At 41.9% G+C, this 21,430-nt stretch overlaps 2 protein-coding genes across 4 annotated transcripts in view; one reads left to right on the top strand and one right to left on the bottom strand.

The window, feature by feature from the left end:
• Positions 1 to 1,056: 1,056 nt before the first annotated feature.
• Positions 1,057 to 21,430, bottom strand: part of EEF1B2 (eukaryotic translation elongation factor 1 beta 2) — a 60,505-nt gene continuing 40,131 nt past the window's right edge. For 2 of the 3 annotated variants that reach the window (XM_081095489.1, XM_081095490.1), the window contains 9 exons: positions 8,725 to 8,783; positions 8,275 to 8,342; positions 5,182 to 5,287; positions 4,038 to 4,185; positions 3,477 to 3,599; positions 2,409 to 2,538; positions 2,085 to 2,151; positions 1,363 to 1,488; positions 1,057 to 1,256 (listed from right to left, as the gene is read on the bottom strand). In XM_081095489.1, coding sequence (XP_080951615.1) covers positions 1,102 to 1,256; positions 1,363 to 1,488; positions 2,085 to 2,151; positions 2,409 to 2,538; positions 3,477 to 3,599; positions 4,038 to 4,117 — 681 coding nt within the window. In that variant the 5' untranslated portion in view covers positions 4,118 to 4,185; positions 5,182 to 5,287; positions 8,275 to 8,342; positions 8,725 to 8,783 and the 3' untranslated portion in view covers positions 1,057 to 1,101. Of the gene's footprint in view, positions 1,257 to 1,362; positions 1,489 to 2,084; positions 2,152 to 2,408; positions 2,539 to 3,476; positions 3,600 to 4,037; positions 4,894 to 5,181; positions 5,288 to 8,274; positions 8,343 to 8,724; positions 8,784 to 21,430 lie in introns of those variants that run through there. The other variant, XM_081095488.1, reaches the window with a different exon arrangement.
• NDUFS1 (NADH:ubiquinone oxidoreductase core subunit S1) overlaps positions 4,680 to 21,430 on the top strand; it is a 28,037-nt gene continuing 11,286 nt past the window's right edge. The window contains exons 1-13 of the mRNA XM_081095487.1: positions 4,680 to 4,786; positions 8,491 to 8,555; positions 9,069 to 9,160; positions 11,425 to 11,532; positions 12,223 to 12,299; positions 12,690 to 12,771; positions 12,863 to 12,993; positions 13,649 to 13,834; positions 15,510 to 15,644; positions 16,499 to 16,613; positions 17,383 to 17,528; positions 17,903 to 18,031; positions 19,487 to 19,616. Coding sequence (XP_080951613.1) covers positions 8,495 to 8,555; positions 9,069 to 9,160; positions 11,425 to 11,532; positions 12,223 to 12,299; positions 12,690 to 12,771; positions 12,863 to 12,993; positions 13,649 to 13,834; positions 15,510 to 15,644; positions 16,499 to 16,613; positions 17,383 to 17,528; positions 17,903 to 18,031; positions 19,487 to 19,616 — 1,392 coding nt within the window. The 5' untranslated portion in view covers positions 4,680 to 4,786; positions 8,491 to 8,494. The remainder of the gene's footprint in view (positions 4,787 to 8,490; positions 8,556 to 9,068; positions 9,161 to 11,424; positions 11,533 to 12,222; positions 12,300 to 12,689; positions 12,772 to 12,862; positions 12,994 to 13,648; positions 13,835 to 15,509; positions 15,645 to 16,498; positions 16,614 to 17,382; positions 17,529 to 17,902; positions 18,032 to 19,486; positions 19,617 to 21,430) is intronic.

Raw genomic sequence — 21,430 nt, 5'->3', positions numbered from 1 at the left:
GAGGTAAGGGGATCTATCCTGTAACTGAGGTTCGTGCCCTTGACCAGAATCAGACTCTAGACAAGGGCCGACGTTCTCACCGGGCCAAATTGGCTAGGGCTGGGGCTAATTTTTTTTTTTTTTTAATATTTAATTCAGAGAGGAAGGGAGATTAATGATGAGAGAAAATCATTCATTGGCTGCCTCCTGCATGCCCATCTGGGGATTAAGCCTGCAACCTGGGCATGTACCCTGACGATTATCAAACCAGGACCTCCTGGTTCATTTGTCATAGCTGAACCGAGCCACGCCGACCTGGCTGGGGCTAATTTCTTAACCCAAAATTTCCACAACTGAAATTTTTAGCTCCCGATTTCTCTTAAAAATAAATCAAATATGAAAATTTAAGCCATCACTAATGAGTACAGAAATTATACTGAAATTAGGTCCATTTAAATCAGTTTATAAAAATCTACGCAACACCTACCTATATAGTGTATGTAACAGGTAGTTTCTCTCTTTTTTTGGACTAATGCTGATCCAAATTTATATTATGAATTATAGTCACTGAATTTCTCAAAATGGAATGAATATAGTGAACCGTAAACATGAGCTTGAACTGTGTGGGTCTACTTACATGCAGAATCTAAAAGTCTTCTGTTCCTCTGGGTTTTGCATCTGTGGATACAGGAGGCCAAAAGCATGCCTTGTCTTACACCATTTCATAAGGAACTTAAGTATCCAAGGGAGCCCTGGGACCAATCCCCTAGGAATACTAGGAACTTAAGTATGAAGAACATTAGCCCTGGCCAGTGTGACTTAGTGAGTTGAGCATTGTTTGATTCCAGGTCAGGCCACATACCTGGATCGTGGGATCCATCCCATCAGAGTGTGGGGCAGCTGATCAATGTTTCTCTTTCATGTTGATGTTTCTCTAAAATCATATATATATACATATAAAAATGAAAAAGAAAAAAGAACCAAGTTAAACACAAACTTCCGGCGGCATGGGGGCTCAGCACCCCAGCCTCATAAGGGACAACCGTACCACCCTCCTATTAGAGTCAAGACCAAGGGTTCTCTTTCAAGCTTTTATTTAAGGGCACGGATTCAGGATGGACTTTAGATCTTGTTGAAAGCAGCCACGTCCATGGACTGCACATAGTCCTCAAAAGCAGTGATCTGCTCCTCCAGCATGTCTGTTCCAACTTTATCGTCTTCCACTACACACTGTATTTGAAGCTTTTTAATTCCGTACCCCACTGGAACCAGTTTAGCTGAAAAGAACATTAAGAAAAATCTTAGAGAAGTTCTGTTCGTCGGCAAAGGTTGAAATTATGTAAATTTCTGATGCCAATTTCAATTAAGAAAGGCTGAACTCACAAGAGCCCCAGACCAGGCCGTCTGCCTGAATGCTCCTGACACACTCCTCTAGTTTTGCCATGTCTGTCTCATCATCCCAAGGTTTCACATCTAATAAGATGGAAGACTTGGCAACAAGTGCAGGTTCTAAAAAAAAAAAGAAACAGCATTAATTATGTCTTTTTTACCCTAGTCCAGACACAAATCTCTTTTTTAAATATATTTTTATTTATTTCAGAGAGGAAGGGAGAGGGAGAGAGAGGTAGAAACATCCTTAATGAGAGAGAACCATTGATCGGCTGCCTCCTGCACGTCCCAAACTGGGGATTGAGCCTGCAACCTGGGCATGTGTCCTGACTGGGAATCAAATCATGACCTCCTGGTTCATAGGTCAATGCTCAACCACGGAGCCACGCCGGCTGGACCATAATAAGTCTTGATTTTCAAAATCATCTCCTTAGCCACACAAAACTGTGGGATACATCTGTTTGTCACACACATGCCCCCTTTCTGTTTTGCTAAGAAAGAGGTGTTTAATCGTGTCACAATTTCTTTCCCACAGAGGAATGCCACAACTGCCACCATGAGAACAGCTGCAGACCAGTAGCTGTGGAAGTTCTACAGAAAGTTCTGAAATACTGACTTATAGTCAGTAAACGAGGAAATTACTTTGGGGATTAATCTTTGAAGAAGTGTATTCATACTATTATGAAATGAAGACAAACAATTATAAAACGACCTACTTTTGGCTTTCTTTGATTCATACTGTGCAAGGCGTTCTTCTCTTAGCCTCTTTGCTTCTTCGCTTTCCTGTAAAGAAAAAATTTAATAGATTTCACAAAGTTGGTTGTTCCTCAGGTTAGAGATAGGGAGGCCATCACAACAAATACCAGCTTTATCAGAAAAAAAGCAAATCCATCATGAGCTTACGTTCAGCCGAAAGATGGTGATTTGATTTTATTCATCACGTAACCAGCGAGAATTTTGTTAAAAGCCGGCGACACAGTGAAGCCAGGATTCAAATCCAGGCAAGGAGGCTACCGAGCCTGTGCTTCCGCGCATCATACCTCCTCGTCGTCAGACCCGAAGAGGTCAATGTCGTCGTCGTCGTCTTTGCTGTCGGCAGCTCCGCTTCCCGTGGTGTCTTCCACGTTAGCAGGGCCGTACTTGCCCAAAGCTTTCTTCACTCCAGGCAGGCTTAACATAATAATAATAATAATTAAGTGTAACTATATGGGGGATACAAGTTCTTTTTTCAGAAAACACAGGAGGCCTTGCTCTCATCCTTATTTACCAGCAGGACCCACTGAACGCTCCCAGGCTAAGTGCTTCCTGAGCTCTAACTCCTCTCCCAACAGACACTGGTCGCGTGTGAGGCCGCACATGCCATACTCACCAGCGTTTACCCAGCGGTTCTCCACCTTCCTCATGCCCCGACCCTTTCATACAGCTCCTCGTGTTGTGATGACCCCCAACCACAAAATAATTTTCGTTGCTACTTCATAACTGTAATGTTGCTACTGTTAAGAATCATCATGTAAATATCTGACATGCAGGATGTATTTTCATTGTTACAAATGGGACATAATGAAAGCATAGTGACTCATCACGAAAACAATATGTAATTATATGTGTTTTCCGATGGTCTCAGGCGACCCCTGTGAAAGGGTCGTTCGACCCCCAAGGGGGCCGCGACCCACAGGTTGAGAACCGCTGGTTTCCGCTCTCAGGACAAGTGTTTCTGTTTTGAGGTTCCATTAAGTGTGCTCAGTTCACACTGGAGCCCACGTCCCCAAACTTCCACCCTGGCCGGCGGAGGTTCGGATGTAACCTCCTGAATTCAGACAGGAAGGGAGAACGGGAGGAGAATTCACAAGAATGGCCCAGGCCCGACCCCAGGAGCCACCCTCTCGCCCCAGAGAGGGTCCCCCGCCCCCCGGGGGCACCTGGGCAGGGCAGCGTGGGGAGAAGCTGAACTGCTGCGTCCACGGGCTACCCAGGCGCACGCAGGGCTGCAGCCTCTTCCTAAAGTCACCGAGGAAGTGAGCTGGCCACGCCCCAGCGTAAGGCCAGGCGCCGGGGTCCGCCCCGCCCCGTGAACACCTAACGCTCCAGGCGCACACAGGCGGCTTTACCTGGCCTTCTCCTTCTCGTAGGACTTGATGTGATTGTACCAGCGCAGCGCATGGCACAGGTCGGCGGGCGGCGGGCCGGACACGGCTTCGAACACGGCCACGTCTGCCTGGGACGGCACGTACCTGCGAGGGCAGAGGGCATGACACACAGCTCCCGGGCCCGGCCGCGGCGGGACAGGCGCCGGCCCGTCAGCTCATCGGGGGCATCTCCCCCGGCACCGGGCCGCCCGGGCGGCGTCCGAGTTGTAGGCAAACGGGCTCCTTAAGGGAAGGAACCACCTGTTCTGGGGAGCCTGGGCGATGCCTGACACTTGCTAGACCTCAGAGGCTGCGGTCTTTATGACAGACCGACGGGCTTACATTCACTGAGCAAAGACGCGGAAAAAGCTGGGTGACATCCAGCAAGGGCTAGGAAATAAAAAAATATAAAAGCAGCTTTTGGACCCTCTTCCCCCTGAGCCCCTCCCCGAGGAGGGCCGCGGCCCGGCTGCCTGTCCCCGGCGTGGGGAGGCCGCGCCACGTGGTCCCCGGCGCACCCGGCCCGCCCCGCGCTCCGCTCACCCCTCGATGTAGCTCTTGTCCGCCAGGTAGTTGTTGAGCACCTGGAGGCCCGACGGGCTTCTGAGGTCTCCAAAGCCCATGGCGTCGGCTGACCCGGGAGCTGGGCGGCAGCAGAGGGAAGCGGGACGCGGGCTACGGCCAGCGAGCGCTAAGAGGGGAAAAAGGGCCGCCAAAAGCCGGAAAACTCCTTATATAGAGACGGAGGCGTTTCCCTCCGCCGCCAAGGTTAAAGGTCAAAGTACGTTAACCTTCTCGTTCCTCAACATAAAAACCGGGGCTCTGGCTTGAACGGCCCACAGATTTTCCGGGGGTCTTTCTTTGTGTTGGGATATAAACTAATAGAAAGGGCATTTCTTAAATGAGTCCCTCGGCGCGCCCCCCCTCCCTGAAGATCACAGGAACCGCCCCTTGAAGCACCGGAGATGACCGAAGAGGGTCGGCCTCAGCCTCCCGGGCACTTCCGGCGGAACTGCAGGTCCGGGCCTCCAATCCCCGCCTCCACCTGGCAAGCCACGCCCTCCTCCCGCCTGTCTGTCAAATTGACGGAAATTGCCGAACTGAACCTGAGCGGGGGGGGGGGGGGTAAATTGGCGCAGCTGAGGTTTCTAGTCCCTCCTGGCTTCCCGTTCTCCAGGCTCGGCTGACGGAGGTCGCCGAGGCTGCCATATTGAATAAGCAACCGGGCGTCTAAGGGGGTCGGTGCGGTGCAGACAGTTCTGCCGAGTGCCCTCGGCGACTCCAGATAGAAGGTGAGGACGTGTTTGGGTGCGAAGGTTGAGGTGCCATGGCCTCAGGAAGTTATTTCTTGAGAAAACTTTGCTTTGGCCCAGGAGACTCATTTCCCCCTTGTCCTTGACTGGGCACTGCGTCCCACCCCGCCTTCCCGGGAGCCCCCAAGGGCCGGCCGGGGAGGTCTGCCGGCCCTGGTCTCCGGTCTGCCGGAGCAGGAAGGAAGCAGGCCCTGGGGAGCACTGGCCCGAACGCAGGCTTAGGGTGACCTTCGCTCCGCAGGGGCAATGCAGGACGTGCCCCTTTCTGGAGGGGAGGCCGTTTTGTTCCCTGGACGGGGACTTGGGTCAAGGGACTTGAGCCTACGGACGGAGCACTTTGTCCCCAGTCAGTACTTCGCCGGTCCAGTGCGTACCGTATTGCCTTAGCAACCGTCCGCGCGTCTGACTGTTGGTTTGTTTTTGGTTTTGTCCATTGTGCGCGTTGGGTAGCGCTTTTTGGTCCTTTCGCCGGTGGGGAAGCTGGAGGAGAAGACATGAAAAGTTAGAGCCCAAGGTCGCGCTGCGAGCAGCAAAGCCGCCCTGTTGGCAGGTCTTGGGCTCCCGAGCCTGACTGCAAGGTGGTGGGTCGGACACAGCCCTGCTCCGAAGCGAAAAACACACCCTGCATATCAGATATTGACATGACGATGCATAACAGTAGCAACATTACAGTGATGAAGTAGCAACAAAAATAATTTTATGGTTGGGGGTCACCACAACACGAGGAACTGTATCCACGGGTCGCGGCAATAGGAAGGTTGGGAACCACTGTGAGAGTACAGTGTGGACAGTGTAGTGAACTGGTTCTGATGACTCCACATCAAGACTTTTTTTTGTTTAATGTTCTCCTCCCCCCCGCCCCCCAGTGTGTGTGTGCGTCGTTGCTGTGTGATTTTTGAATCTGTCATTACTCGAATTCAGCCAATTCAGGTTTACCTCGACATCCGTAGGTTTTAATGGGACAGATGCTACTCATCCTGGAAGTGGGTGATTAGCCCTATTTGATGGTTTTTTAACCCCAGGGACCTGGAGTTAAGTCTTTAGAAGAAGGAAGTGACCAAAGGGCATTGTTTCTTGTGCAGGAGCCTGCAATGTAGTCGGTACTGAGGTTGGGGGTAGCCTGCAGTTTACTGGGTGGAATAAAGATGTGTGTGCAGTGTGCGCCGAGAGTGTGAGCAGGAGCACGAAAGAGCACTTTTAAAAACCGCTCCTCGCAAGAATCAAGTCAATGATTTGAAATGCGAGGAAGCAAAAAACACCCAACCGGAAAAGCAAAATGAAAAAAGAATCCAAAAATGCGAGGATAGTGTAAGGAGCCTCTGGGACAGCTTCAAGCGAACCAACATCAGAATTATAGGGGTGCCAGAAGATGAGAGAGAGCAAGATATTGAAAACCTATTTGAAGAAATAATGACAGAAAACTTCCCCCACCTGGTGAAAGAAATGGACTTACAGGTCCAAGAAGCGCGGAGAACCCCAAACAAAAGGAATCCAAAGAGGACCACACCAAGACACATCATAATTAAAATGCCAAGAGCAAAAGACAAAGAGAGAATCTTAAAAACAGCAAGAGAAAGAAACTCAGTTACCTACAAGGGAATACCCATACGACTGTCAGCTGATTTCTCAACAGAAACTTTGCAGGCCAGAAGGGAGTGGCAAGAAATATTCAAAGTGATGAATACCAAGAACCTACAACCAAGATTACTTTATCCAGCAAAGCTATCATTCAGAATTGAAGGTCAGATAAAGTGCTTCACAGATAAGGAAAAGCTAAAGGAGTTCATCACCACTACCAAACCAGGATTATATGAACTGCTAAAAGGTATCCTTTAAGAAGAGTAAGAGGAAGAAAAAGGTAAAGATACAAATTATGAACAACAAATATGCATCTATCAACAAGTGAATCTAAGAATCAAGTGAATAAATAATCTGATGAACAGAATGAACTGTTGATTATAATAGAATCAGGGACATAGAAAGGGAATGGACTGACTATTCTTGGGGGGGAAAGGGGTGTGGGAGATGCAGGAAGAGACTGGACAAAAATCGTGCACCTATGGATGAGGACAGTGGGTGGGGAGTGAGGGCGGAGGGTGGGGTGGGAACTGGGAGGAGGGGAGTTATGGGGGAAAAAAAAGAGGAACAAATGTAATAATCTGAACAATAAAGATTTAATTAAAAAAAAAAAAAAAAAAAAAACCGCTCCTAAGTGGCCAATCCTGCCTAAATGCACTTCCGCTTGAACTGGCATTTATTCGGCTCCAACCTGTAGCACAGCCTCGGAAGCACTGTTTTCTGCTCTTTAGATCAGCAGAAACTCATGCACCAAAAGCCACTCGCTTGTAGGCGACAGACCTGATACTGTCTGCAAATCCAGTATCACAGGTTCAGAACTGGTGAATTTTATGAATTATTGAGATCTGACGTACTGAAATTCCCTGGTATATATCATCTGTAACAGGCGTGTGAAGCTTGATGCTTAAGACTTAGGTATACTAGGTACACAGGGTGCCCCAAAATACGTCTACACGCTTGAACAGCAAGAAGCTGTTAAATGAAAATGAAATGTATCTTAGTAAACTGCCTTTAAAATTATATTCAAAGTGTGTATACATTTTTTGGGATGCTCTGTACATTATTTTCCACTCTCTTTACCTTTGAAATTCTTTATGTTGATATATTCTGATCACATAACTTGCATTTTTAAAAATTCCAAAGTGAAAAATTGTATTTTGGATGCTTAGCCCATCTGATCAAGTGAATGGACCAAAACCTCTAAAAGTTCAGCTAACTTTTCTCTTTGCTCATGTATATGCCTTTAATCGTTGTTTACATAATCCACTTCTATGTATTTCAGTAATTCAGCAAACCTTTTAGAGCAGGGTTTTTCAACTTGCAGCACTCGACACTTGGGGTAACTCTTAGGGGGACTGCCCTGTGCATTGCAGGATGTTTAGCGTGCCCTGGCCTTGCCCCTCAATGCCTGTAGCCGTCCCCAGTTGTGACAGCAGTGTGTCCAGGCATTGCCAAATGTTCTCTGGGAAGCAAAATTCTTCCTGGTTGAGAACCAGTGTTTTAGATCCTACTGTGTCAGCCTTGGGGGTAGGCATTGAAGATAAGTTCATAATGCAGTGGGAGTAGAACAGATAATTGCAAATCTGTAAGTTCAATGTACTACTCAGCACAAAAAATGGCACTCCAGGCACTTAAAAGGGTTGGGCTTGTGAGCTAGCTCAGAATATCTCAGGAGCATTTAGTATGCAATTGCTAAGAATATTAGAAGGCATATTGTTAGGAAATGAAGGTAGAAAGGTACGTTTTACTTTACATAGATATTAATGATAAGCTGTTATTCTTGAAATTTGTTTTACTGTATAATAGTATCTTAAGTGTGATAATTTGTTAATAGTTAAAAACAACAAATCTGCCCTTTACATAGAATTAGAAGGCCCAAATTTACATACCAGCTGCTGCTTCTCAGCTCCTTGACATGGTATAAGTCAGTAATCTCTTTGAGACTGAATACTCTCATCTATAGAATTTGAGGGAAAATAACAGGATTTGTCAGTGTTCAAAGAAATAATGTATGTGGAATGTTTTAAAATCATAAAATATTACCAAAAAGTTTATAATTAGGGTTCTTCCTACAATAATATAACTCTTCTTTGTTTCATTCTTAGCAATATGTTAAGGATACCTGTGAGAAGGGCCTTAATAGGCCTTTCTAAGTCTCCTAAAGAATATGGTGAGTTTTTTTTTTAATTTGCATTTGTTTGTACTCAACTTTCTATTTTTATAAATTCATAGATCTGTGGAATGTTTATTGCAAGACCCTAAACTCTTAATTTGTTTGGAATAAAAATAGAAGCAAATGACCCAAGTCAAGTAGGATAGTTTGGGAATTGTAACTTTACCTTAAACAGTTTATAGAAATCATCGTGGAACATAAAGTAACTGGAACTGCCCATCATTGCTGCAAATGAAAAGAAACAGTCATTCTGCTTTTGAAAAGTGGTCTTCCCGTGAACATATTTTTAGTGGTATAAAAAATTTTAACTTAAATTGCTATTAAAAGTAGACAACTATATTCTGTTTGGTATTCAAGATTAAAAAGCTTTTTTGGTAATACACTAATTTAAAAGTTTGAATCTATGGAAATTTTAGGCTTGTATGTTAGAGTTAAGTAATCCGTTATCCTCTGCTATAATGAATTCAACCATATTAATCTGTTTTTCACTTCAATATTTTTGATGGTCAGTTCGAACAACAGCCACAGCAGCAAGCAACTTAATTGAAGTATTTGTTGACGGCCAGTCTGTCATGGTGGAACCGGGAACTACTGTCCTCCAAGTAGGCATATGTCCTAATTCTCTACTTTTGTGTATGTTCTGCTTTTTAGAAAAATACCAGTTTATTTCTTTATACTGTTTATTTATCTCTAAAATTTTTAAGATTCCTTGATAAATACTCATAAAAGCACTATAGGTACATGAAAATAAGTAATTTGACATCTTTGAAATCTTCCAAAGTGAGCTGTCATTTATGTTGTTCCACTTACTTATGCATTCATTTCTTTTACGTGCCCTGACTGGGGATCGAACCTGAAACCTTGGCATATCAGATCGACACTAACTAACTGAGCTTCCCAGCCAGGGCTGATTCTCACTTTCTTAGTGAACGATGGCAATTCTTTTGTTTCACTTCTGCCTTCCAAATAAATGCTCATTAAGAAATTTGAAGTTACTTAAAATTATTAGTTAATATAGGTAAGTTTGGGGGGAAAGTAACCTCTGTTTGTTGTGAGCCTGCTTGATGTTTTGACTTTCATGTAACCTTTCTATTTTCAGTATATTTCTAGGAATATAACCTACAAAACAGGTAAGTGAAGGCCAATACATTCTTGAATATTTAGTTTCTCCAAATTTCTCCAGAACTAAGAAAATTGTTCATGCAGAAGGGATGCATTGTTGCATCTGCAAGTTCTAACAGAGCCAAATGCTATGTATTCATTTTAGCCACCATTTCTGGACTGTCTGCCAGGTATAGACATGTAAACAATAAATACATAACAAAAATATGTTCAAGGTACAGTGCAGAGTATTTTGGCAGGTATAGGAGGTGGTAGAAAGAGATGTGAGGAGCATGTCGGGTGCTTCCTGAGGAGATTTGAAAGGATATAGACAAGGTTTGCATTGATGGAACATAGGGTATATGTAGAAGATGAGATAACAGGAAATCAAGTTATTCTGTAGGGAAGGTCCAGTCATGAAAGAAGATATAAGCCATGTTAAAGAGCTTGTAGTTTCACCCATCAGGAGTTTTTGTGGCTATTGAGCAATATGTCAGTGACAGTAGGATGATGGCTTGTGAGAAAAACAAGACTGGACTGAGAGATAAGGAAAGAGTGTCTTGCATTAGTGGAGCAGGAAATGAAAAGGCCTAAAATAGATGGTAGCAATGGGAATGAAAACAAGATAGAGTTAAAGGAGAGTGAGAGGTAGATAGGCCTTTAGGAATGATGAAGAGCAGAGGGATTTTTGTGGATTCTTTGTTGGCTTATTTGGGGTGAATTAGTAGGGGACAGAAATAGGTTGAATTTTAACTCTTTGGAGCATACACTTGCATAAATGCCTTTTTAAGTCTAAAGCTTGGAGAAGAGAGAACTCTGGGCTGCAGCTGAAGAATGTGAGATATTACAAAGGCTGCGATAATATCATTTACTGCATCTAGCAAGTAGGAAGACTATACATTTTGCTAGGTAGTTAAAACATTGAACATTGCTTTAGAGCAGCGGTTCTCAACCTGTGGGTCGCGACCCCTTTGGGGTTCAAACAACCCTTTCACAGGGGTCACCTAAGACCATCGGAAAACACATATATAATTACATATTTTTGTGATTAATCACTATACTTTAATTATGTTCAATTTGTAACAGTGAAATTGGGGGTCACCACAACATGAACTGTTTTAAAGGGTCGCGGCATTAGGAAGGTTGAGAACCACTGCTTTAGAGTGAGGGCTAACTCTAGAGGAAATCTGAATATACTTATTGTAGGCTCAGAGAAGGAAGAGTGCTAATTGGTAGATAGAACTAATCCCTCTTACTAGGCAAACAGGAACTGGGAAGAGCTTCAGTCACAGTGGGGGTGTCAGTCCTGGGTTGGCTATTTGGAGTCAAAGCTAGAACCAGGTCATAGCCAGCGAGGCTGTGTGAAGTGGAGTCTCTGATCTAAAGGAGGAGGCAAAGAAGATGTCCATGTATGAAACCACTGGGCTAGAGTTTGAATGGGAGTCGTGAACAGTGGTTCAGAATAGAAATGGGGAATCAAGCCTTCAGTCTGAAGCTGCTTCATTTAGTTTCTTCCATGTACAGTGTAGACATGGCTGTGGATCCTTAAAGAGGCAGCTTCAGAGCAGACTGAGGTTGGAATCAAGAGCAAAGAAAGGAAATCTCTTCGAGGATGAAGAAAGAATGAATGAAAATACAGATATTTGTAAATAGGACTAATAAGATAGGTAGGAGGATGGCCTCACCCTCCCTCCCGTGTTTTAGGCACAACTAGAATGAGGTCAGGTTATTCTAATGCAAAGCTTTTTTACTTGTTGTCTTCTAGGCTTGTGAGAAGGTTGGCATGCAGATCCCTCGATTCTGTTACCATGAAAGGCTGTCAGTTGCTGGAAACTGCAGGATGTGCCTTGTTGAAATTGAGAAAGCTCCTAAGGTACTTGATACCTAAAATTCCACTCCATGCTGTGGAAGGTAGAAAACTTTAAATCTCACAGCAAACTGTATTTAGAATCACTATTATAGTGGAGAATCTAGCCCTGTTTACTTCTTTCTATAAATTAATTTTGTGGATGATTGATTCTCTTCAAAAGTGGAAACACATTGATGAAAGTGCTTTGTAAACACAAGGGCTATAAAATTCTAACAAATTCAGAAATTAAAGGTGTCTTTTTACAGCTGTCAGTATTTCCAAATGGCTATATGACACACAGCTGGGATGTGGCGTTGCTAAGCAGTGCATCGGAAGTGCTTATGCTGTGCCGTTTTCAGTAGAGAAAAGGGTAGCAGCGAAGAGGTTCACTTTGAGTTTAATTTCATTTTGGCCTATGCAGTTTTAATTCAGTAGTGCCTGCTAATCAAAAAGCAGCTTTGTGATGTTCTGTTTCAGACCCTTATAGAAAATCGCATTGGTAGAATAAAATTAAGATCTAGGATGTCTTATTTGTTTCTAAAAGAAATGTAAAGTGTCAGATTATCATATTATGAATATGAAAGTTAAAAAATTCAGTCTTCAAAAATACTCTCTTTTTTGCTTATTTTCAGAAGTATAATGTTTTTATATGTTGGGTTACTTATAATTACAAATAAATACAAATACTTACCGATGTTTCTATTGAAATTTCAGGTTGTAGCTGCTTGTGCCATGCCAGTAATGAAAGGTTGGAATATCTTGACAAACTCAGAGAAATCTAAGAAAGCCAGGTACTTACTGTTACTTGGCTTAGTAACTTTTCTTAGACCAGAAAATTATTGGACTGAGATTATTGCAGTGATATATTACTTTACTGGTCCTGATTTGCTTTGCATTTGTGTGTTTGTTTTTGTTTCAATTAATATGAATATTTTTTGAGGACAGTTCAGCAGCTTCCGGTAATTTTGTGTTGTTATAAGTCACAATTTTTTAGATTCTCTAATGATACTTTATTCTAGGCTTCTGTAAGCATTTTTTAGGTTGTTTTTAATACTACTTGGATAATAGTTACATTGACATTTCTGATAATAACTAAAATTAATACTATATGATAGCATACATCTGTGAAGGTTATTTAAATAGTATATGAAAACCATTTTATATATTAATTTTCCATACAGGGAAGGTGTGATGGAGTTCTTATTAGCAAATCACCCATTGGACTGCCCTATTTGTGATCAGGGAGGCGAATGTGATCTGCAGGTATGTAGGGTAATCTTATGAATCTATTTGGTAGTCTCAAGTTTTAATTTTATTACCAGCATTAGATTAACTCTCTTGTGATCTATTTAAGGACCAGTCCATGATGTTTGGAAGTGATAGGAGCCGGTTTTTAGAGGGGAAACGTGCTGTGGAGGACAAGAATATTGGGCCGTTGGTAAAGACCATTATGACTAGATGTATACAGTGTACTCGCTGCATCAGGTAATTCCCCACCCCCCCTTTCTGGAATATCATTTGTATACTTATTTAATATTCATAAAATTTGGTGGAATAACAACACTTTCATTTGGTGGGAGAAGAGGAATGTTTTTAACGTGTTTTTTTTTTTGCATCAGCCAATAAAATGAGTAAGTTGGTCACTTTTGGTTAATATCAATGTCAGTTGGATTTAAAAACCAAATCTATAAGCATTAACTCTGTGGTAATTTGCTGAGCTAGATACATGTAATTTGTGCAATTTTATGTATGTGTGCTATGCCTCAAATGCAAACATTGAATTTTTGTTTTTTAAAAAAAATATTTTTTTATTGATTTCTGAGAGGAAGGGAGAGGTCAGATATAGAAACCTCAGTGATGAGAGAAAATCATTGATCACTTGCCTTCTGCATGAACTGGGGATTGAGCTTGCAACCCAGGCATGTGCCCTGACCAGGAATTGAACTGTGACTTCCTGGTTTACAGGTCGATAGTCAACCATTGAGCCACATCGGCTGAGCTATAGAATTACTTTTTATCTAGGGAGTATGCTCACCATTGAAAATATACTCACATCTTTTTTAGTGCTTGAAAATGATAGTAGGAAAGGAGATTAACTTTGCTGGATTTGACGATTTTATGGTATATTTTTGTCTTGCAGGTTTGCAAGTGAGATTGCAGGAGTAGATGATTTGGGAACAACAGGCAGAGGAAATGATATGCAAGTTGGCACATACATTGAAAAGATGTTTATGTCTGAACTGTCTGGGAATATCATTGATATCTGTCCTGTAGGCGCCCTGACCTCTAAGCCCTATGCCTTCACTGCCCGGCCTTGGGAAACAAGGTACTCATCATTGTATTTTTTAGATAATTTCTGCCCTTTGCTACTATTAAAAACTTTATAAAGAAGTTTATTTCTGAGTCCTAAGTGCTTTGATCTGCTAAGTTATTATTTGTTTGCATTAAGTAAAATCATCTTATATTGATTTCAGAGAGGATGGGAGAGGGAGATATAAATATCAGTGATGAGAGAGAATCTGATTAACTGCCTCCAGCACACCCCCCATTGGGGATCGAGCCCACAACCCAGGCATATGCCCTGACTGGGAATCAAACCATGACCTCCTGGTTCATTGGTTGACGTTCAACCACTGAGCCATGCCAGCTGGGCAAATAAAATCCTTTTGCTGGAAAATAAATAGTTATAGATTGTAGGATAGAATGCAACTGCAAATTTAAAATTTATGGTCTGTTTTCATTGTATATTAAGTTTTTAACTATGTGAATATATTGTACTTTAACCAATTCCTATGATTAGACATTTTGTTTCTATTTTTTATAATTACAAATCTATGATAAACATTCATAAATTTTCTTGTATATCTCTGGTTCTTCTGATTAAACCAAGAAATGGAGTTGGTAGTACAACGAATTTGAATATTATTAAGGTTTTAGAAACATATAATCAAATTCCCCTCCACTTTTAAACTTCCACCAGAGTTTATGGAGTTTCTTAAAATTCCAGGTATCAAACATTGTATTTATGTGTGCAAAAGGATTGGGGGGTGGAGAACAGTACAAAACAGATGTTTAATTAGAGAGTTTGTTCCCTTCTCCTCAGCCAATAAGGCTTCCATACTCAGCCAGTAGATCTGTGTGTGAATAGAGGAGCACATTCAAAGTTCAGGCTGTTTTCTAGTTGGCCCAATGTGTTTCCACTGGATACTTTGAATCTCAGTGTCATCTAGGAGTGTGAATAGCTTGGGGCCCTCTCTGGTCTCAGCTGCACATATATGAACAGCCTTTGCTAGGAGTGCTTGCCCCAACTATGCCTACAGCCTCTAGTATGTTTGGCTCTCCTCACTCAAGGATCTCCATGATATCACTTCCCCAGGCAACTTTCCTCATTGCTCCATATTGAGTGATTGTTCATCTGCAGGACAGAGGCTCCCGTCTTCACAGCCTGCCCTATCCTGGCAAAACCTCTAGTTCAAGGTGGTGGGAGGAAGGCTAAGAACTGCCCTAACCCAGAATACCGCTGATTTCCACTGTTCTTAAAGTTAAGCTGTTTTCCCAGGCATAAGAGTTTCTATGAGTTTCCCTTCGGTAGAGTTCCAGAGTGTTGAATTGGTTGTTTTTAATTTTGTTCAATTTTATTTTTGTTTTTTGGGGGGAAGGAATTGTCAAGCTCTTAAATAACCAAGCCAGAAATCTCTCCCTTTTTGTTAGTTATTTTGATACTCAAATTGTTTCAGATTTGCCCATTTAGAGCCCTTCCAGTTGACTTCTATATCAGAACAATTTTAAAGTCTTCATTTTTGCATTAGGAATTTATGTGATGTGTTCAAATATGAGGGTTTTTAAAAAATTTTTAAAGCATTTTCTCTGACTTCCATTATTTTTAGAAATTCATAAAGGAAAGTAATTAGACAGTTTTTTGTTTGGGGTAAACCAGATAGCAAAAACTTTATTCTTATTCATAAAATCAACATAGCAAATATATGTATGTATTTTCTCAGAAAGACAGAATCCATTGATGTAATGGATGCAGTTGGAAGTAATATTGTGGTAAGCACAAGAACTGGAGAGGTGATGAGGATTTTGCCAAGAATGCATGAGGACATTAATGAAGAGTGGATCTCTGATAAAACCAGGTATATGCCATACTGCTCTCCTTTTGCAATTGATTTAAAGGAAATTTTATAATAATTTTAAAGAACTATCTTTTGTATAGTTGCAAATTAATTAATGAATATAGGCTATTAAATTCTGTACTATTAATATAGAGAATTGGACAAAACTAACAATAGTTTTAGATATGTCACTGGTTTTCATATTAACTTTGAGATACATCTTTTTTCTTTCTAAACCAGCGGTTCTCAACCTGTGGATCGCAGCCCCTTTGGTGGTCGAACGACCCTTTCACAGGGGTCGCCTAAGACCATCCTGCATATCAGATATTTACATTACGATTTATAACAGTAGCAACATTACAGTTATGAAGTAGCAACGAAAATAATTTTATGGTTGGGTCACAACATGAGGAACTGTATTTAAAGGGCCAGAAAGTTGAGAACCACTGTTCTAAATGGAGAAATTGAAGTAGATGAAGATATGTCAGTTTGTTTATTGGAGAAAATAAGCAAAATATCAGTTAGAGTTTATGCAACATAATTTTTTGATAAAATATCTAGAGGCACTCAAGTTTTATAAATAAAAATGATTTAGCTTTTTCAGCTGTCATATTGTTTGTGTAATTTTAAGATTATTCAGGTAGCTGAAAATAAGTTATAAGAATTCAAGCTTTATAGGTAGTGTTTTAGTTTTTACCTGATATTTGTAAAATATTTATTAGTTTACCTCTAAGAAAACCTAGAATAATTACTTGTCAGGTATTTATTAACTTACTTGATAATGAATTTAACATTTTTTTTAGATTTTAAATTTGGAAATTATAGTTGCCTCTTTATCAAGATTCCACAAATGGTGTAATTTCTGTTTAATCTAGATTTGCCTATGATGGGCTAAAACGTCAAAGACTTACCGAGCCGATGGTCAGAAATGAAAAAGGGCTTTTAACCTATACCTCCTGGGAGGATGCACTCTCTCGTGTAGCTGGAATGGTAAAACATGGACATATAAAATAAATAGTATTTGTGATTTTTCAGTGACATCTTTGTAGTGAAGAAGAGATATATATTTCTTCACTTCTTTCCCTTTGCAAAGGTTATTAACAAACATTGAGAACTGTATGCCAGATGTAATGCTAGATGCAGGGATATAGAAATCACTGACACATCTCTCACAGTCTTGTAGGGAAAGAAAGATACCTAATTAGGCAATTATCATATGCTGCTATGGGTAGTTGTGCAGGAAATGATATGTGACATATAAGTGATATATGAGTGGTGCCTAACCAGGGCTAGCATATCAAGGCTGCCTTCCTGGATAAGGTGACTCCTTAGGCAAAATTTAAGAAGAATGAATACTAGTTTGCCAAAGCAAAAATAAAGGGAATGCCTTTCAACATGCAGGGCTTGAGGGAATGACAGATACTTGAGAAAAAGTTGTATTTAACTGTAACTCCTAGTCTTCATCCTCCAGACCTCATTTTGAGGCCCTTTTGTTCCTAATTTAAAACAAACAGCTTCCTTCCAAGCTGGTGTTACTAGGGTTGGCCGCACATATACCTCTGCGTCTCACAGATTAATTAATCATTGGTGTGAAACTTTTTATTAGAAGTTTGTCGCTTTTTTTCTACTTGAAAATGATTTTTTTTTTAATTTTATTTTTTAGTTACAATTGAAAATGATTATTTTGTTCTCTGAACTGTTCATTGTGGTCTTTGCTGAATGAAAACTCCTTAGTGATACCTTTTGCGTTCATTTCCAGTTGCAGAGTTTTCAAGGCAAAGACGTGGCAGCAATTGCAGGTGGCTTGGTGGATGCTGAAGCCCTAGTAGCTCTCAAAGATTTGCTTAATAGAGTGGACTCTGACACCCTATGCACTGAAGAGGTCTTTCCCACTGCAGGAGCTGGGTGAGAATTATAAAGCTAGGATCTAGGTTTCCTTCCTTCATTCCTGCCTTCCCTCTTCACCTCCTTCCCTACCTTCCTCCTTTCCTTCCTGTGTATAAGTCAACACATCTGTAGTATCTATGACTGAAATGAGACAACTTGGATTCTCTAACATGCCCACCAATTTATTTTCACATATAGACCAGCATTAAATCAGGAGGTATTGCAGAATCCAATTATAAATAAGTTTCTGAAACTTTGATGTAATTTAGGAATACTTCATAAAAATGTTTTGTCTGGGATTGCCATGGGTTTGTTGACACGAAGATATTCCATGGATTGTCAGTGTATGTTAGTTTTAAAGTAAACTTGTATTTTTAATTTTGTATTTCTAGCACAGATTTGCGATCCAATTATCTTCTTAATACTACAATTGCTGGTGTGGAAGAGGCAGATGTTGTCCTTCTGGTTGGTACAAATCCACGTTTTGAGGCACCACTATTTAATGCTAGAATTCGAAAGAGGTTAGTAATAGTATTCAGGTTTTAAATATATTTATGTGATAATTTGTTTTATATATGAAAAATTATTATTTTAGCTGACTTCTAAGTATTAGTAGGAGCGAAACTTCAAAATACTATTGGAGGATAGTTTCTAACAGGTCTACCCCCCGGGGTCTCCTCCCAGTGATCTTTTATTTGTCTTATTTTTAAATAATTTAAGATGCTTGAAATGATCTTTGTATACACTGTTTTGTAATACTGTTCACCCAGATTAACCAATGTTAACATTTTGTCGTGTTTGTTTTATTATTCTTGTTCCATGTAGATATGTGTGAATGTAATTTTCTGAATTATTTGAAAGTTAAACATGATGCCCTTTTACTCCTAAATACTTCTATGTGGGTTTCCTAAGAACAAGACATACATTCTCTTAAATAATGAAGTATTTAGTATTGATACAGTATTATTTATTCCACAGTTTATGTTCAGATTTTACCAATTTTCCCATAATTGTTTTAGAGTAATTTTTTTCCTGCCAGAATCTAGTCTAGAGTCACACATTGTAATTAGTGTCATGACTCCTCAGTCCCTTTTTTGGGGCATTTTTTTGAAGAACACAGGGCAGTTATTTTGTAGAATGCCTCTCCATCTTTTTGTATCTTAGAGATCTGTGGATAGGTCAATCATATAATTTATTTTCTAAACTGGGACACTGTTGAGAGTGAAATGGGGAGGTGTTAATTACTCCAGGATAACAGGTTTCAGCCAGCACTGTCTCAGACAAATCAAAATATGTGTTCACCGTGTTTATAACTATTTTTGGAGGAACTGGATCCATACTTTCATGTCAGAGAGAGTAAATATGAATGAGGTAGTTTGTTTTCATGAAATACATATACATATATATATATATAGTAATCCTCACTCAAGGATATGTTTATTGATTTTTAGAGAGAGAAAGGAAGAGAGAGTGAGAGAGAAATAGTGGTGTGAGAGAGAAACATGGATTGGTTGCCTCCCATATGTGTCACAACTGGGGATCAAACCGGCAACCTAGGTATATGCCCTGACTGGGAATTGAACATGCAACCTTTTAGGTATACCAGATGATGCCACCCGGCAGGGCTTTCATGAACTATATTTAAATGGCTTTAGTGGATAATTAGGAGATAATTCTGTTGTGTAAATATGGCAAAAACAAAACTACGGATCATTTATTCTAAAATTAGTCTTTGTTTATAGCTGGGTTATACAGTTAGCATTCTTACACAGAAAATTAATTGACTACCTTTGTGTGTATTTTTACAACACTTTATTTTGAAAGGTACACAATAAATTGTATCTGTTAAGGTTAAATGTTCTGCTGGTGTTTTTGTGCTTTCAACATTTTGTAATATAAATAACATGTAACACTAGCATTAATGAGACCAATAGCTCAGTAATTTAGCTCTAAAAACTTTGCTGTTTTTATTTCAGCTGGCTTCATAATGACTTAAAAGTGGCCCTTATAGGCAGCCAAGTGGATCTCACTTACAGATATGACCATCTGGGAGATTCTCCCAAAATTCTTCAAGACATTGCTTCAGGTACCCATCCATTCAGCCAGGTACTCTCAAATTATATGTATTTACACTTACTGACTTTTAAGTATTGTTAAAATTTCTTGTTTTTGTAATATTATGTGATTACTGTTAAAAATTACAGCAATATAGACAAGATCATGGAAGAAAGTAAAAAATTCAAAATCCTACCACCCCAAACAAGTATTGGTAATCTACACTAATAAAAGAGAAAAATGGTAATTGGCGTACGGCGATACCCTTTTCATTAGCTAATCAGGGCTATATGCAAATTAACTGCCAACTAAGATTGGCAGTTAACTGCCAACAAGATGGCGGCTAATTTGCATATGTAGGCACAATGCAGGGAGGAGAAAGGGAAAGCAGGAAGAAGCCCCCTGCCACTGACAGTGATCAGAAACCCAGGGGGGACCTAAGAGCTGGGGGGCAGGGCAAAGGCGGCCTGGGGCCGCCTTTGCCCTGCCCCCCAGCCATGATCGGAGAATCAAGTGCCTTTTCGGCCTTGGCCAGTGATAGCAGGAAGTAGGGGTGGAGCCAGGGATGGGAGCTGGGCACGGTCGAAGCTGGCAGTCCCGGGAGCTAGGGGTCCCTTGCCTGGGCCTAAAGCGAAGCCCATGATCGCGGGGCCGCTGCAGCTGCGGGTCCCCGTTGCCCGGGCCGGACGCCTAGGCCAGAGGTGTTAGGCCTGGGCAGGGGCGGAGCCTGCAACCGCGGGGAGCTGGGGGTCCCCTGCCCAGGGCTGACACCTCTGCTGGAGGCCTCAGGCCTGGTCAAGGGGCCGATCCGGTGATTGGTGATTGGAGGGTGATGAGGGTCAACTCCTCTGGCCGAGGCATCAGGCCTGGGTGGGGGGGGGATCCGGGGATTGGGGGATATGATGGTCCCCTTGCCCAGGCCTGAAGCCTGGGTCAGAGGCGTCAGGCTTGGGCGGGGGGTGGAGCAAGCGATCAGAGGGAGATGGGGGTCCCCTGCCCAGGCATGATTCCTGGGCCAGAGGCCTCAGGCCTGGGCAGGGGCCAGAGCCAGTGATCGGGGGGAGATGGGGGTCCCCTGTCCAAGCCTGACACCTCTGGCGGAGGCGTTAGGCCTGGGCAAGGGGCCGATCAGGTGATCGGAGGGTGTGGGGGTCTACGCCTCTAGCCGAGGCATCAGGCCTGGGCAAGGGGCAGAGCCAGCAATCGGAGGGGTCTGGGGGCAGAACCAGTGATGTGGGGAAATGAGGGTCCCCTGCCCAGGCCTGATGCCTCTGTCAGAGGCGTCAGGCCTGGGCAAGGGGCCGATCCTGCGATTGGAGGGTGATGGGGGTCAACGCCTGAGGGCTCCCAGTATGTGAGAGGGGGCAGGCTGGGTTGAGGGGACCCCCCCCCCCCCCACACACACACACACCCAGTGCACGAATCTCGTGCACCAGGCCCCTAGTACATTACAGTCATCTCTCTGTTCATATATAGAGCAAAATAGATGAATAACAGGCAAACAAAAATGAAGTGATACCATACGTGCTGTTTTTATTTACTGGAGTTTAATTTTATTTAAAATTATCAGAAAAGACATTGAAGTGAAACTGAAAGGATTAAACCTTAACCTTCAATGAATTTTTTCTTATTCTTTTTTTGTTTTAATCTTTACCCTAAGATATCTTTTTTTTTTTTTTAAATACATTTTATTGATTTTTACAGAGAGGAAGGGAGAGTTAGAAACATCGATGAGAGAGAAACAACGATCAGCTGCCTCCTGCACACCCCCGACTGGGGATGTGCCTGCAACCAAGGTACATGCCCTTGACCGGAATCGAACCTGGGACCTTTCAGTCCGCAGGCCGACCCTCTATCCACTGAGC

The sequence above is a fragment of the Myotis nattereri genome (assembly GCF_964212035.1).
Source record: "Myotis nattereri genome assembly, chromosome: 7".
Classification (NCBI taxonomy): Eukaryota; Metazoa; Chordata; class Mammalia; order Chiroptera; family Vespertilionidae; genus Myotis; species Myotis nattereri.
This window is presented reverse-complemented; position numbering and strand designations above follow the sequence as displayed.